The sequence below is a fragment of the Chinchilla lanigera genome, unplaced genomic scaffold (genome assembly GCF_000276665.1).
Source record: "Chinchilla lanigera isolate Chin_1 unplaced genomic scaffold, ChiLan1.0 scaffold00012, whole genome shotgun sequence".
Classification (NCBI taxonomy): Eukaryota; Metazoa; Chordata; class Mammalia; order Rodentia; family Chinchillidae; genus Chinchilla; species Chinchilla lanigera.
In genome coordinates this window covers 20,221,561-20,234,620 of record NW_004955413.1, presented here as the reverse complement: position 1 = coordinate 20,234,620, position 13,060 = coordinate 20,221,561, and the positions used below count along the sequence as shown (strand labels likewise).

Below are 13,060 nucleotides of genomic sequence, written 5' to 3'. Positions count from 1 at the left end.
TTTTTTTTTTTCCTTTTTTGTCTTTTTGAGACAGGGTCTCACTATGCAGTTCAGGCAGGCCTTGAGCTCACTTTGTAGCCCAGGCTGGTCTCGAACTCACAATGATCCTCCTGCCTCAGCCTCCCGAGTGCTGAGATTACAGGCGTGCGCCGCCACACCCAGCGCATCTGTTATATTAAATTTAAGACTAAAACCTAGTCAGTGGAACCCTCTGTGTGGGAAGACAAAAGGACCAAGTGGCCATGGAGACTGCATCTAGAAAGACAGTGCTCCACTTGTTAGTTCTATAAATACGCGAATTGATGAGTCAGAGAGCAGAAATGAAACAGAGTTCCTGCTTCTGGGAGTTGTCAAAATCATGGGAGAGGCAGGCAGGGAAAACCTCAGATGCTATGTAGTCAGGTATTGGAGCAGACAGGCATAAGTTGCTGCTGGCTACAACAGTGAGCTGGGTCAGTCTCATATGGTGGGATATTGAACAGAGCCTTAGCGATGAAAAGGACATTGTGTGTGTCTGTCTTTGTGGGGATCTCGGTTTTCAGTTCTCTGGGGTGTATACCTAGGAGAGGAATAGCAGGGTGAGTGGTAAATTTATGTTTATCTTTTTAAGAAACTGCCAAACTGATTTTTCAGAGCTGATGAACCAATTTACTTGAAGGTTTTCATTTGTCCACCTCCTTGCCAACACTGGTTATTGTCAGTCTTTCTAGTGAGTAGGAAGTGGTGTGTCATGGTGCCCTGAATTTGTACTTCTTTAGCGGTGAATAACACTGAACATCCTTTTATGTACTTATTAGCCTATCAGTTATCTTCTTTGGTGAGATATTTATTCAAGAAATTTTGTGGCTTTAATTTAGATTTCGCTTTTGAGTTGTAAGAGACATGAAAGAACACCTATTGTGTGGCTGCATTTATTGGAAAAGTCCCAAAAGGGCCAATCTTGAGAGACAGGAAGTATATGAATGGCAGGCCGCCAGGGGCTAGGGCTGGGAATGGGAGTAAACTGTAAATAGAGGCATAGTTATTTCAAATAAAAATGTTCTACGATCAGACTGTGGGGATGGTTGTATACCTGTGTAAATTTACTAAAAATAATTGCAATGGTATCCTTCAAACAGGGAAAATTGTTTGAAAAGAGGAAGAGCATTTCTCTAAAGTATTAGGGAAGACTCTTCCAGGGGAAAAAAAAAAAACTGTGTGTGCCAAGGCCCAGGGGAAAAGAGTATTGGTGGGGCTGAAAACAGGGAAATGGCGAGGGACAGGCCGAGAAAAGTGAGTCAAAGCTCCACTCCGAAGATCTTGAAGACCAGGCTGTGGAGTGTGGACTTGATCCTAGAGGCAGAAAAACCCCAAGAGAAGGTGGATTTGTGTTGAGACTTTGTTTTTTTGAGACAGGGTCTCACTATGTAGCACAGGCTGGCCTCTAACTCACAGCCATCCTCCTGCCTCAGTCTCCCGAGTGCTGGGGTCACAGGTGTGTGCTACCACACCTGGCTAGATTTTATTCTTAATGTAAAAGATCAGCGATGTAGATAGCTGCATTGATCTTATTTTTTTGTAGGAAAAAATGAAACTGATGTCATTCTTCATTTTGCCATAAAGGTAAATATTGGCAAACAGATGGCATTAGTGGTGTATATTACACCCCAGAAGAAAGACTTATATCGTTCAGCCTGGAAACCTTTGGCCCCATTACCTTAATGCAAGACACTCATATTAACATGCCATACCAGTCGTGGGAACTAAGACCACTTGATGAGAATAAAGTACTTCTGACTGTGACAACAGTATTCACTGAGATTCAAATACAAATTCAGGTAAGTTCCTGTCCTAGCAAGTCTTTGGGTATGATAGGGTGTTGAAATAGTCATTGATTTATGTATTCAAATATAAGTGCTTTAGAATTACATATAAAATATACCTTGAGCTATTTCTAATTAAGATACTGCTTGAATAAATAAGCAATAACACATAAGTATGAGGCTCATCATGGTACCTAAAGTGACCATGGATAGATCCATGAATACAGCAGCAAGCTCTGTTCTGGTTATGGTATGCGTTTCAGTTCTTGAGTCACCCCAAAAAGGCTCCCTGATCATGATCCAAGCATTTGAAATTCCCTGTGAAGTTGTTCTCTCTCTCTCTCTGAATGAGGCACTGTTGTTCATTAGTAAGAAAATATTATAGAGACAAGTCTAAGTGATTGCCTGGGGCTGAGTGTGGGAATGGTGACTAAGTGTTAATGGACCCAAGGGATTTTATTGGGCGGGACGAAAGAGTTCTTTAAATGATTTGTGGTGATAGTTACACTATTTGATAAAGCTTCTCAAAATGATCGCATCGAGGCAGGAGGATCCCTGCACGTGAGTCCAGCCTGAAGTGCATAATGACCTCTCCAGTGATTGCACTATGTGAAATGGATGAATTTTGTGCTATGCGAAATATATCTCAGTGATACTGTTTTTATAGAGAGAGCGAGCCCAGAAGTCTTGATGTTCATTATCAAACTTTGCTTTTAAAATCAGATGGGAGCTCAAGAGCTCAGGATTGTCAATGCTACAAAGGACCTCAAAACATTTCTAATCTGCCCTCACATTTTATAGAGGGAAACTGAGGCCCAAAGTGGTTTGGAGCTGAGTGACCTTCCTAAGATTGTCTAAGGAGATTGTAACGCTGGGACCGTCAGCTTTCTAATAGAATGGTGCCGCTTTCCCACACCAGCTGCCCTGAAGCCCCAGGGCAGACTCCAAGTTAATGGGAAGACACACACAGAGTGTTCGTTTATTAACGTGGTTAGAAGGACTGTGTGGACTGTGTGCTCTCAGGTCAGATCATAAAGAGACATCCAGGCTGGGGATGTAGCTCAGCGGCACAGTGCCTGCCTGGCAAGCGCAAGACCCTGAGTTCAATTCCCGGTACCAAAAAAAAAGTATAAAGATACATCTGTGCTGTGTAACGTGGTTACACTAGCCCATGTGGTTACTAAGTCCTGAAATGTGGCTAATCTGAATTAATATGTGCTATAATTGAAAACACATATTGGATTTTGAATGCTTGGTATAAAAAAAGCAATTTTTTCATTAATAATTTTATACTGCTTACATCTTATATTCTAGATATATTGGGGTAAATCAATTATTAATATCAAAATAGACAAAAGATCTGAACTCTGTACACTTTTGAACTGCTACTTTGCCAAATCATAAACCTAGATATTAAATTTTACATGTTTAAAAGATGAATAACCCCTAAAAATGTAATCAGGACTTTTTAATAGCTATTTTGACTTAGTGTGAGCATATGCAGTGTTTGTAGGTCCTAACTTTTAAAAGAGATCTAAGAGAATTAATCGCTTGATTATTCAGATAAGCCTAGAAAAAGTTAGTAAACTGCTTATATGTTAATGGGGAATTGACGGTATTTCTATCAGGCCTAACACATACTTGTCCTGCATTTTTTTTTTTTTTTTTGGTCTTGCTATGTAGTGCAGGTTGGCCTTGAACTTGCTTATGTAGCCCAGGCTGGCCTTGAATTCACTCAGGGCGATTGATCCTCCTGTCTCAGCCTCACGTGTGCTGGGGATTACAGGTGTGTACCACCACACCCAGCTACATTCATTATAATATCATGTTTTAAAGCTTTGATACATGCTTTAAAAAATAGTCTGAAGAATTTAAAGACTGGACCTGGAAGGATACCGAAGTAGTAATTTAACTTTTTATAAAAGTTTCTTTTTTCTTATTTAAACCTAGGAAAACCTCTGCATGTTATCTTCAGTCAAAATAAAGGACAAAGAGCACTCATCTGCGTTGGAAGGAAAGTGGATGACTCCTATTCCTTTCATTAGCGCTCTGAAAGAAACGGGACTGAATATCTTCCCAACCGCGTACTCTCATTTTTATGTCGTTATAAACAATAAGGCAAGTACTAACCTTTCCATACCTAACGTAGTGGCCATTTCGAATGTTGACAAGGATTACATTTGCATACATTCACTACCATGATTATAGTTAGCAAAGAATGGAACCCCAGGTTCTCTCACATTCAGTAACGTTGACAAAAGAACCCTGTAGTACAAGCTCACACATGCAACGTATCTAGAGCTCATCAATTCAGTGCAGAAGCTGCCTGTGTGACTTTTCATTTTTATAGTTTTTGTTCATTTTTTTTTTTTTCTGTCTTTTGAGACAGGGTTTTGCTATGCAGTTCAGGCTGGCCTGGAACTCATTCTGTAACCCAGGCTGGTCTCAAACTCCCAATGACCCTCCTGCCTCAGCTTCCCACATGCTGGGATTACAGGCATGCACCACCACACCTGGCAGTTCTCTTAAGAGAGAAGATAACACTGCACTTTCTCAAACACGGTAAATCAGGCAAAATTAAACAAGAGAGGAACCTCCCGTGTCCAAACCTCTGTCTGTAGGTTTCTTGGCAAAGCCTCCATGGCTGTATGCTGCTTTATGTTACAAGATTTGGGTAAATTAGATCCTTCCCTGTTACCCTGGAGGCTCCCTGAGCTGTTTTTGAACCAACTTTCTGCTCGCCCCTAGCAGACTCCTAGAATACAAATGCTTAGTGAACCTTTGTGATATGTGAATGAAGACACAATCATGGAAGACGTCTGTAGGCAGAATTGTATACTGTATACAGAATTCTAATCATGGAAGACGTCTGTAGGCAGAATTCTATACTCTACACGTGTATGAACACAGCAGAAACTGACTAGCAGTATAGGTGGACATTCACATAGCATTTGGCAGTAATTGTAGAGCATGTACGTACACACACAGGGAGGAAAAGCCTCCTTGGTTTTAGTAACCCAAATTGTAGTAAGTACAGTGCTAATGTAGGGTCCTGTTCATGTTTTCAAGATAGTAATATTTTCCCTGAATACCAATAAGCTGGGCACTGTTTTAGACAGTTCGGATACATTAGTTAATAAGACACAGTCCCAGCCCTTGCAGAGCTTCTATTCTAGTTGAGGGAAGCAAAGGAATGGATGTTGTAGGCTATAAAGGTGAGAGTAGGGTCTGGGGATTTAGCTCAGCAGCAAAGCGCCTGCCTGGCAAGCGCAAGGTCGTGAGTTCGGTTCCCAGTACCGGAGAAAAACCAAAAAAAAAAAAAAAAAAAAGGTGAGAGTCGATGAGAATGAGTAGGTTGGACAGCATCCAGAGTTAAGTATGGAGGAGACTCAAGGAGCAGGTAAAAGAGGGTAAGATCTGCTGAGAGCTTGGAGGTGCCCAGTTCAGCCACGTGTGTCCAGGTGCAGAGAACAGCTGTAGCCAGAGCCTGAGGGAGTGGAAGAGGAGACCGGGCCATGGGTGAATGGGGAGGGGCTGATCACAGAGAGCTTTTGTAGACATCACCTTTGGATTCTGCTGAGAGGAAAGAAAAGCCCTTGGCCCAATTTTGAGAGAAGCCTTAGCTAATCTGACTTAAACTTTTTAATGGAGGCCATGGATGGGAGGGAGACTTGCTGGGAAGCTCCAAGATGAACCCCGTTTGTTTTTGTGTTTTGTATGGACAGGTCCCATTGGTGGAAATGAAAGCTTATCGGCAGATGGCGCTGCTGAGTTCTGCTTTTGCATTTGGGTGGAGCAAGTGGAATACTCTGTGCAATTCTACCAATGTTGTGTTTAAGGTAGAGTGTCTAAAAACCCATAAACAACCTTGTTTTCCAGAAGAGGATAAAGTATTCAAACACTGAATGTAGACCCTAGCATTTCCCTTTTTAAGAAGTAATCAAAAAAATTCAAAAGAGTGTTTTTAAAATTTTTTCAAAAATTTAGCTTTGTTTAGTTTGTCAATAATATAAAACCAGGCCAGGCATCATGACATATGACTTAAATTCTAGCTACTTGGGAGGCAGAGGCAGGAGGATTGCAAGTGGGAGGTCAGCTTTGACAACTTAGTGATATCTTGTCTCAAAATTAAAAAAAAAAGGGGGCGGTTAGGGATGTGAGGCCCTGGGTTTAATCTCAAGCAAAAAAAAAAAAAAAAAAAGGAAAAATCTCTCCAAACTATGTAAGTTCTATGCTTGTGACTTCAGGCTGGAGCTCTTATAACTTTTCCTACCAACTCAAGAGCTGTGGATGTCTTAGGTAGGTAGATAGAGTCACATCTCTCCTCTAAGACGGCAAGTCCTACAACTTTCTAGTACATTTGCCATTGCCTGGTGAATTTTTGGCATTCCCTTGTGTTTTACAGTTATTTCAGGGCCTGTCACATGCTGGGCATATATTAGTTGTATGAATGAATACATACAGAAAAGCTCCATAAATACAGTTTGAGTTTACAAGTAATTCAATAAAGGGACCTTAAGAATGTTTAACTTGGGCATTCTGGGAGACTGAGCCGAGCCCTTCCAATAAACACTCAACTTTCAAAACCATTAGTAGAAAGGGAACCGTGAACAGATTTTTTCTAATCTTATTTTCTTTAGGTGAGGGAGCACCTGAGCGACGAGCACACGGAGACTCCAAATTGGGAGCTGTACATGTTCAGCGGGGACAGAGCGTGGAGGCTCAAGATAGAAGAAGAGAGCGAGTCATTCTCTGAAGCACTTGGGGAAAAAACTGAGTTTCACTCCACTCTCTTTCACATGGTCAAGGACTTTGCCTCCAAGGAAGCCATCGAGAAAGTGAGGCGTTCCAGCTGCCAGTTCATCGACTCCGTTTGCTACCTGCTCCTCTCCACCAGGGTGCTCAGCTATTCCTAATCTCCACTTGCGAACTTTCTTGGTGGGAAAATCCTGTACTCCTCAGTGTAATGAGGGACTGGATTCCAAACAGGCTATTAAAATTATCTAACAGCACTTTATATTCAAATTTTATTTTAAACAAAGTGGGATTTTTTTTTTCCGCCCTTGACTATTCGCGCTATTGAGAAGTAAGTTCAACTTTCACTGTCGGAAGATTTGAAGGGTTCTTTATTTAGATAAATTGTAGCAAAACAACGTATTTCTCAAAAACCTCGTTAAAATACCCTTTTTGTGGTCACCTCCCCAACTATAAAACACAAAGTGGGAATGCAAAATATTTTACAGTTTCTCCGAAAACCTGTGGTTTTGTGCTATCCCTAAGTGAAATCCCAGCTAAAAGTTACTCGTTTCATGAAGTTCAGACAATGGCAAGTTAAAAGTCAAGCCACATACGTTAGGGTTTGCGGCGGTCACACCGGCGGTGGCCCGTTGTGTTGGAGTCTGGTAAATGGCCAGAGGATGTGCTCTAGAGAGATCCAGGAGTCCCCTTCCTGGGTGGCAGCGGCGTCCACAGACTTCTGGAAAAATCGGCCCGTGAGCAGGCTCATAAGAGCTGCAAACAGTACGACGAATGCGACCGACAGCCAGAGAGCTTTATTAGCCTTTCTCACAGAGGTCCTGAGATTTGTCACCCAGGCCAGCGTGTCAGGGCTAGAAGGAAAACACAAACAGAATTCCAGAGTCACAGTAATTTCTTATTCGAGACCCTGCTTTTGCTATCACCCTGGTGTCATCATTTATCCACCCTAAATACCACAAACCCTGCCTTACAACCCACGTGTTGTGATTGATCCTCTTGGCGTGGGCCAGTCTGCACCCACCCCTTATAATTATTGGAATTCAGAAAGTGATTTGTTTAAAAATTATGTCATTTAGGCGCTAGGCCTTACACATACATACAAATATTTCATTATTTCAATCAAGTATATAACTTTCATTTATGTAGTGGAACCAAACACAGTACTACAGTGTTTACTTGGTAGAGCAAGGTGCAGGTGTATGTACTTAAGCCGGGCATCTATACAGTGTCACTTATTTCTCAGCATATACCAGATGCCTCTGCTGGGGTAAAATTTAAACTATTTCTTTCAGAAACACCCATAAGAAACTCCTACTTTGGCATCACTTAGCTCCGCATGAGATGCTGTAGTAACACATTCCAGGTGCTACTTCATTCAGCCATGACACCAACACAATGACGCAGGTGCCATTAACGTCTTCTCGATGAGGAAACTGGAACTCACAAATGGCTATGCTTGCCCAGGTCTCATAGGTAGACAGCTGGCACCTGCGTCTAGACTGTCTGGCTCCAGAATCAGATTCCTAGCACTGTGAACCTTCGTGTCTTTCGTAAAATAGGTTCAAGGATAACTAGTGCAGTAGACCTTACAGATTTCATTATTCGCCGTAAATGTAAAAACCTGGCGTGTCTTTGGGTAAAGAAACTGATCAGTACTCTTAGCCCTGGATTACCACTCTCCATTCCACTAAAACGGAATCACAGGGCAAGTAGACAACTTACACGGAAGACATATCCCACTTGGATGGATTATTTTTCCTTTCAGTGAGGCTTGGCTTTCTGATCCTTTCAACTATTTCTTCTCCAGGTGATTCTGGGTCATCTTTAGTTCTGCAAATAATAAGCACTGTTTTTAGCTATTTAAAACTAATGAAAAAAATGATAATGTGCTATAATTATTTATAAAACATTGGTGAATTTTAGTGTATCATTCAAGAGGTTCATGAACATCTGTTTTGCTTTACAAAGATGTGCTAGCTAAACTCTAAAAGCTACATCACCAATTTTATAAAAACTTAAAGATAACTATAAAGATAGTAAATGTTTATGTAGAAAGTTGGGATATTAACCAAACACACAAAAAGGGGAAATTTATAAAGAATATGTAAAAATCAGTCTCACGACTCGTAATTAACTGATGTTATTACTGGCATTTCTTAGTACGTATATATGTGTATTTAACTGTACATTAAAAATATGGATACATTTCTTCCTCTTTGTACTTTATTTGAAATATAGTAAATTTTTTTCTCATTGTTAAATATTCTACCACTTTGATTTTAGTATCCTGTATCATAATTTTACTTTACTCTGTTCTCTAGAATTTTTGATTAGTGTCAATTTGGGATAAGACTCAAAGTTTCATTTCTTCTATTTCTCTCAAGGTCTTAATTTTAAAAAGCTCTTGTGAAAATAGTCTCTGTGTTAAGCTAAAGTAAAGTAGTATTCCATGGGCTAGGACAACAATTGACTATTTTAAGTCAAATCTTTATCTAAAGAGGTGTTGTCTCACTGAAAAAGAACTGTTTCATTATCATATTCACCGATAGTTCCTAGAGGGGTGCTGAATTTTGAAATCTCAAGCTTTTTATGCCCTCACAATTGCCAGAGAAAGCTGCACATCGATTTTTTCCACCATCTATAGAAAATATGAGGTAGGTTGTTTGTTTTTTAAAAAACAAGGCCCCAAAGGCAAAATCAAGTACATTCTTATAATTTTCTCAATGCTTCAGTTTTTTGTGGTTTTTTTTTTGGTCTTTTTGAGACAGGGTCTCACTACGCAGTTCAGGCCGACCTTAAGCTCACTTTGTAGCCCAGGCGGTCTCAAACTCGCAATGATCCTCCTGCCTCAGCCTCCCGAGAGTTGGCAATACAGGCATGCACCACCATGCCAGCTAGTCTTTTGTTTATAAAAACCTCTCAATAGAAATACTACCATAAACAAACAAACAAAAAAATAGATTATAAACTTTAAAGGAATACGTAAATGTTTTTCCTCCCAATTCAGAAAAGATTCACTCTGATAACTAATTCTAAACTTTGCAACACATGTCACAGGTTTCTAGGATTAAAACGGGGGTCCTTATGTGTACACACACAGTCCATATACATTTCATGTATTTTTAAAATCTATGGAGATGGAGATTTTATTTCTATGGTTCTTTATTGACCCCCCGCCCCATGGCAGACACTTAGGAGTGTAAAATCTTCACAAATCTGGCAAAGTCCAGCATCTCTTCAAACTTCAGACCTCAAACTTTGCTGTTCTGAGAGCTACAAAAGTGAAAGTGCCCACAGGTAGCAAGCACAGCGTGCTTCCGCTTCTAAACGTCTTTCTAGACGTTTCTAAACGTCTAGTGCACTATCCTTTTGTGGATGCAGCATTAACTTCCTCCTCATGGAATGAAAGTGATCCCACTGTTTGTGCCCCAGCTCCTGTCCCTTTAATAAACACACCAAGCTACACCTACTTCTGATCACATTTTTCATCGTCGGCATCTGCCCAGGAGTAGGTGCTAATAAATCGATGTAGTGAAGGGCGGTGTTCACTCTGCTTTGAGCCCAAAATACGCCTAAGGAAGGAAGGAAACAGCCATATGTCAAGCATATCAGTAGCCGTTCACAATTTATTTCCTACTGCTTAAATCAGCACAAAAATTATGTGAATGTGCCAAGAAAAAATTGGAACATGTAACTCCCATTTCCTAATTTTTAAACTTTGCCATACACCATTTTTTGTAATTTTTTAATATTCTGAACAAATCAAAAGTTATTACGCATCACTTATTTCAAAGGCCTATTTGCTTTAGCACCACTAGGGAATAGTAAGATTCCCAAAGAGCAACCATAAAATTACACTTACCAACTACTTGACCTCCTACCGAATTTCTCATTTTCCATTGCAGCCACCTTAAGAAGTTCAGATGTTAAATAAAATATTTAGTGCAGTAAGTTTATACTTTAGTCATGTGAAAATTACTTCTCATCAAGAACACATAGGAATTTGCTTACCATGCCTGCATTTCCAATGTTTCTGGGTAAAGAGGCAATAGTCACTCTTCGAAGAGAAGATGGCTACCCAGAAGGGGAAAGTGTACATTTAGATAACTCTCAATGTTTTGTCTTTATCTGCAACAGTGATGATTCTCCTAATACATACACACTCATACACTTGACCACAGCTGAATTAAACAGGGGACATACTTTAAAAGCTTGTTTCTGGACAAATCACCTTTCAGAAATATTTTACCAATTTATATTCCATTTTCTGCAACATTATAATTTCTGCCAATAAATTGAGACATATAAAATTTATTTGGGTTTTCATTTATCTGAATTCTAACACTGAGCATTGTTTTTCTGTGTTGAAACCATGTATATATCTGCTCTGAGAACCATCTGTTTATGCTTATGACCTTTTGTCCATGTTTTATTTTCATGGAAGAGAATTTTTGCATTCTTAATCCAGCTGAATGTATTCTTCATGTTTTCCCTTTTGCTGTCATTGCTTTTATGGTTAGAATGATTACCCCTGCACACCCAGCCAGGCATAGTGGTACACGCCTGTATTCCTAGCACTTGGGAGGTTGAGGCAGATGGATCACTGTGAATTTGAGGCCAGCCTCAACTACATAGTGAGTTCAAAGCCAGCCTGAACTATATAGCAAGTTTTACAAGAATCCTTAAACTGTCATCCTAATTTAATTTCATAGATTAGTTGGGCATCCCAAGAATGTCCAACTGCAATGAGAGAAAGCTGGATTTTAATCATAATTCTGTCACAACTTGATCATATTAACCACTTCTGTATTTCTCTCTTCCATCTGTGAAAAAATAGAGATTTAGATGGGATGATCTTAAAGTCAATCGTGCAAAACTTCTGTAAATCTGTGGAATCCCAGTTTTCAAGCTATTGCAAAAAACTATGGGCAGATCTTCAACATCCCATTTGCCCCTTGATTCTTAGCTAGGGGTATGGCTTCCAGAATAAAAGCTACTTTTCCATCTCATTTTTCCACCAAGAATGAAAACAGGAATACCATGTTGGGCTTGTAGGAAGCATCTTTACAGGGAAGACAAACATTTGCCTTTTCTTTCTTTTTTTTTTTTTGTTTCTATAGGGTTTTTTGGGTTTTGGGTTTTTTTGGCACCAGGAATTGAACTCATGACCTCATGTTTGCCAGGCAGGTGCTGTGCTGCTGAGCTATATCCCTTGCCCCTGCCTTTGTTTCTTACTCTTCCTTCCAGCAAGGACCTGGTCTCTGGATCAGAAGTAGTGATCTCAGACCACAATGACCAAGCAAGGCCTGAAGGTAGCGAATCAGCGGGAAAGGAGGAGTTCGTGCATCTGCTGTATCATTTTCAGATTTCCTCTTTCCCATTTGTGTGTCTGTGTGTGTATACTGGGACTGAATCCAGGGCCTTTGTACTATATCCCCAGCCCTGTAAAAAGTTTTACTTATTTTTTTTGAGACAGGGTCTTGCTATGCACCATAGCAATCTTCCTACCCCTGCTTCCCAAGTGCTGGGATTGCAGGTATGCACCACCACACCCAACTTTTTTTATTTTTTTTTTTTTGAGATAAGATCTTGCTAAACACTAAGTTCCCCAGGTTGGGCTCAAACTTGGATCCTCCTGCTTTAATCTCCCAAAGTGCTGGGATTACAGCCATGCACTAACACATCCAGCTACAAAATTTGGTTTGCACGACAAAAAATACTGCCGTACTAGCTTTTGCCATGATGCCAAGCAAACTGTAGTACACAAATACAGCAAGCAGTATAAAAGCATACTCCACAAACTGTGTAGGCAAATACACATATCATATACATGTATATAAATTAAAATCACTGTTTTGTGATTTATATTTAAAGGCATGTAATTTGAAATATTTTAAACTACTGTTATCACTGATAAACACTTCACAGACACTAAGTGATATACTCAGTGAACTAGTAATTACCTTGGAGTTCAGAGAAGATGAACGCTTCTTAATCTGGCAGTCATCTGAAAGGAAAAGCATTTGCACACTTTAGAAATCACACGTGCAATCGATGTTAGAGCACTGATATTAATTCTTTACAAAGTACAGCCAAGGTCAGAAAACATTTACACAAGACTGTAGACTACGGAGCAGCGTAAGTCTCTTTATTTTGGTGACTCATAACAGTTACCACCTTCACCGGTGGCATATGCTCCTCCGTGTCCACAGTGCTTGCTAACTCATAGCAGGCGCTAATTGTCACCTGTGTGCTGAATAAAGGAATCCATAGGATGAATATCAAGCGTGGTTATTTTTCTAGACGTAGGAACAGATCATTAAAGTAAGAATTTTGCTCAGAAAAGTTCATACTATTTAAAGTAAAACTACTGTAAGATTTATAGAAACCATACATTATGATTTTTTTCCTGTGACCTCATCTGTCTGTTTTCCAAATCATAAATCCTCTTATGGACCCTTGCCAGGGTCGCTATTTTTTTTTTTTTTTTTTTTTTTTTT

At 39.9% G+C, this 13,060-nt stretch overlaps 2 protein-coding genes across 6 annotated transcripts in view; one reads left to right on the top strand and one right to left on the bottom strand.

Annotated features, from left to right (window-relative positions):
• Casc1 (cancer susceptibility candidate 1) overlaps window positions 1–6,814 on the top strand; it is a 59,405-nt gene extending 52,591 nt beyond the window's left edge. For all 4 annotated transcript variants that reach the window (XM_013511446.1, XM_013511448.1, XM_013511447.1 and 1 more), the window contains 4 exons: window positions 1,603–1,817; window positions 3,753–3,920; window positions 5,528–5,641; window positions 6,443–6,814. In XM_013511446.1, the coding sequence (XP_013366900.1) occupies window positions 1,603–1,817; window positions 3,753–3,920; window positions 5,528–5,641; window positions 6,443–6,718 (773 nt within the window). In that variant the 3' untranslated portion in view covers window positions 6,719–6,814. The remainder of the gene's footprint in view (window positions 1–1,602; window positions 1,818–3,752; window positions 3,921–5,527; window positions 5,642–6,442) is intronic.
• A 96-nt stretch (window positions 6,815–6,910) lies between these two features.
• LOC102028625 (lymphoid-restricted membrane protein-like) overlaps window positions 6,911–13,060 on the bottom strand; it is a 93,708-nt gene continuing 87,558 nt past the window's right edge. For both annotated transcript variants that reach the window (XM_013511444.1, XM_013511445.1), the window contains 6 exons: window positions 12,524–12,567; window positions 10,572–10,634; window positions 10,423–10,469; window positions 10,031–10,132; window positions 8,283–8,390; window positions 6,911–7,411 (listed from right to left, as the gene is read on the bottom strand). In XM_013511444.1, coding sequence (XP_013366898.1) covers window positions 7,171–7,411; window positions 8,283–8,390; window positions 10,031–10,132; window positions 10,423–10,469; window positions 10,572–10,634; window positions 12,524–12,567 — 605 coding nt within the window. In that variant the 3' untranslated portion in view covers window positions 6,911–7,170. The remainder of the gene's footprint in view (window positions 7,412–8,282; window positions 8,391–10,030; window positions 10,133–10,422; window positions 10,470–10,571; window positions 10,635–12,523; window positions 12,568–13,060) is intronic.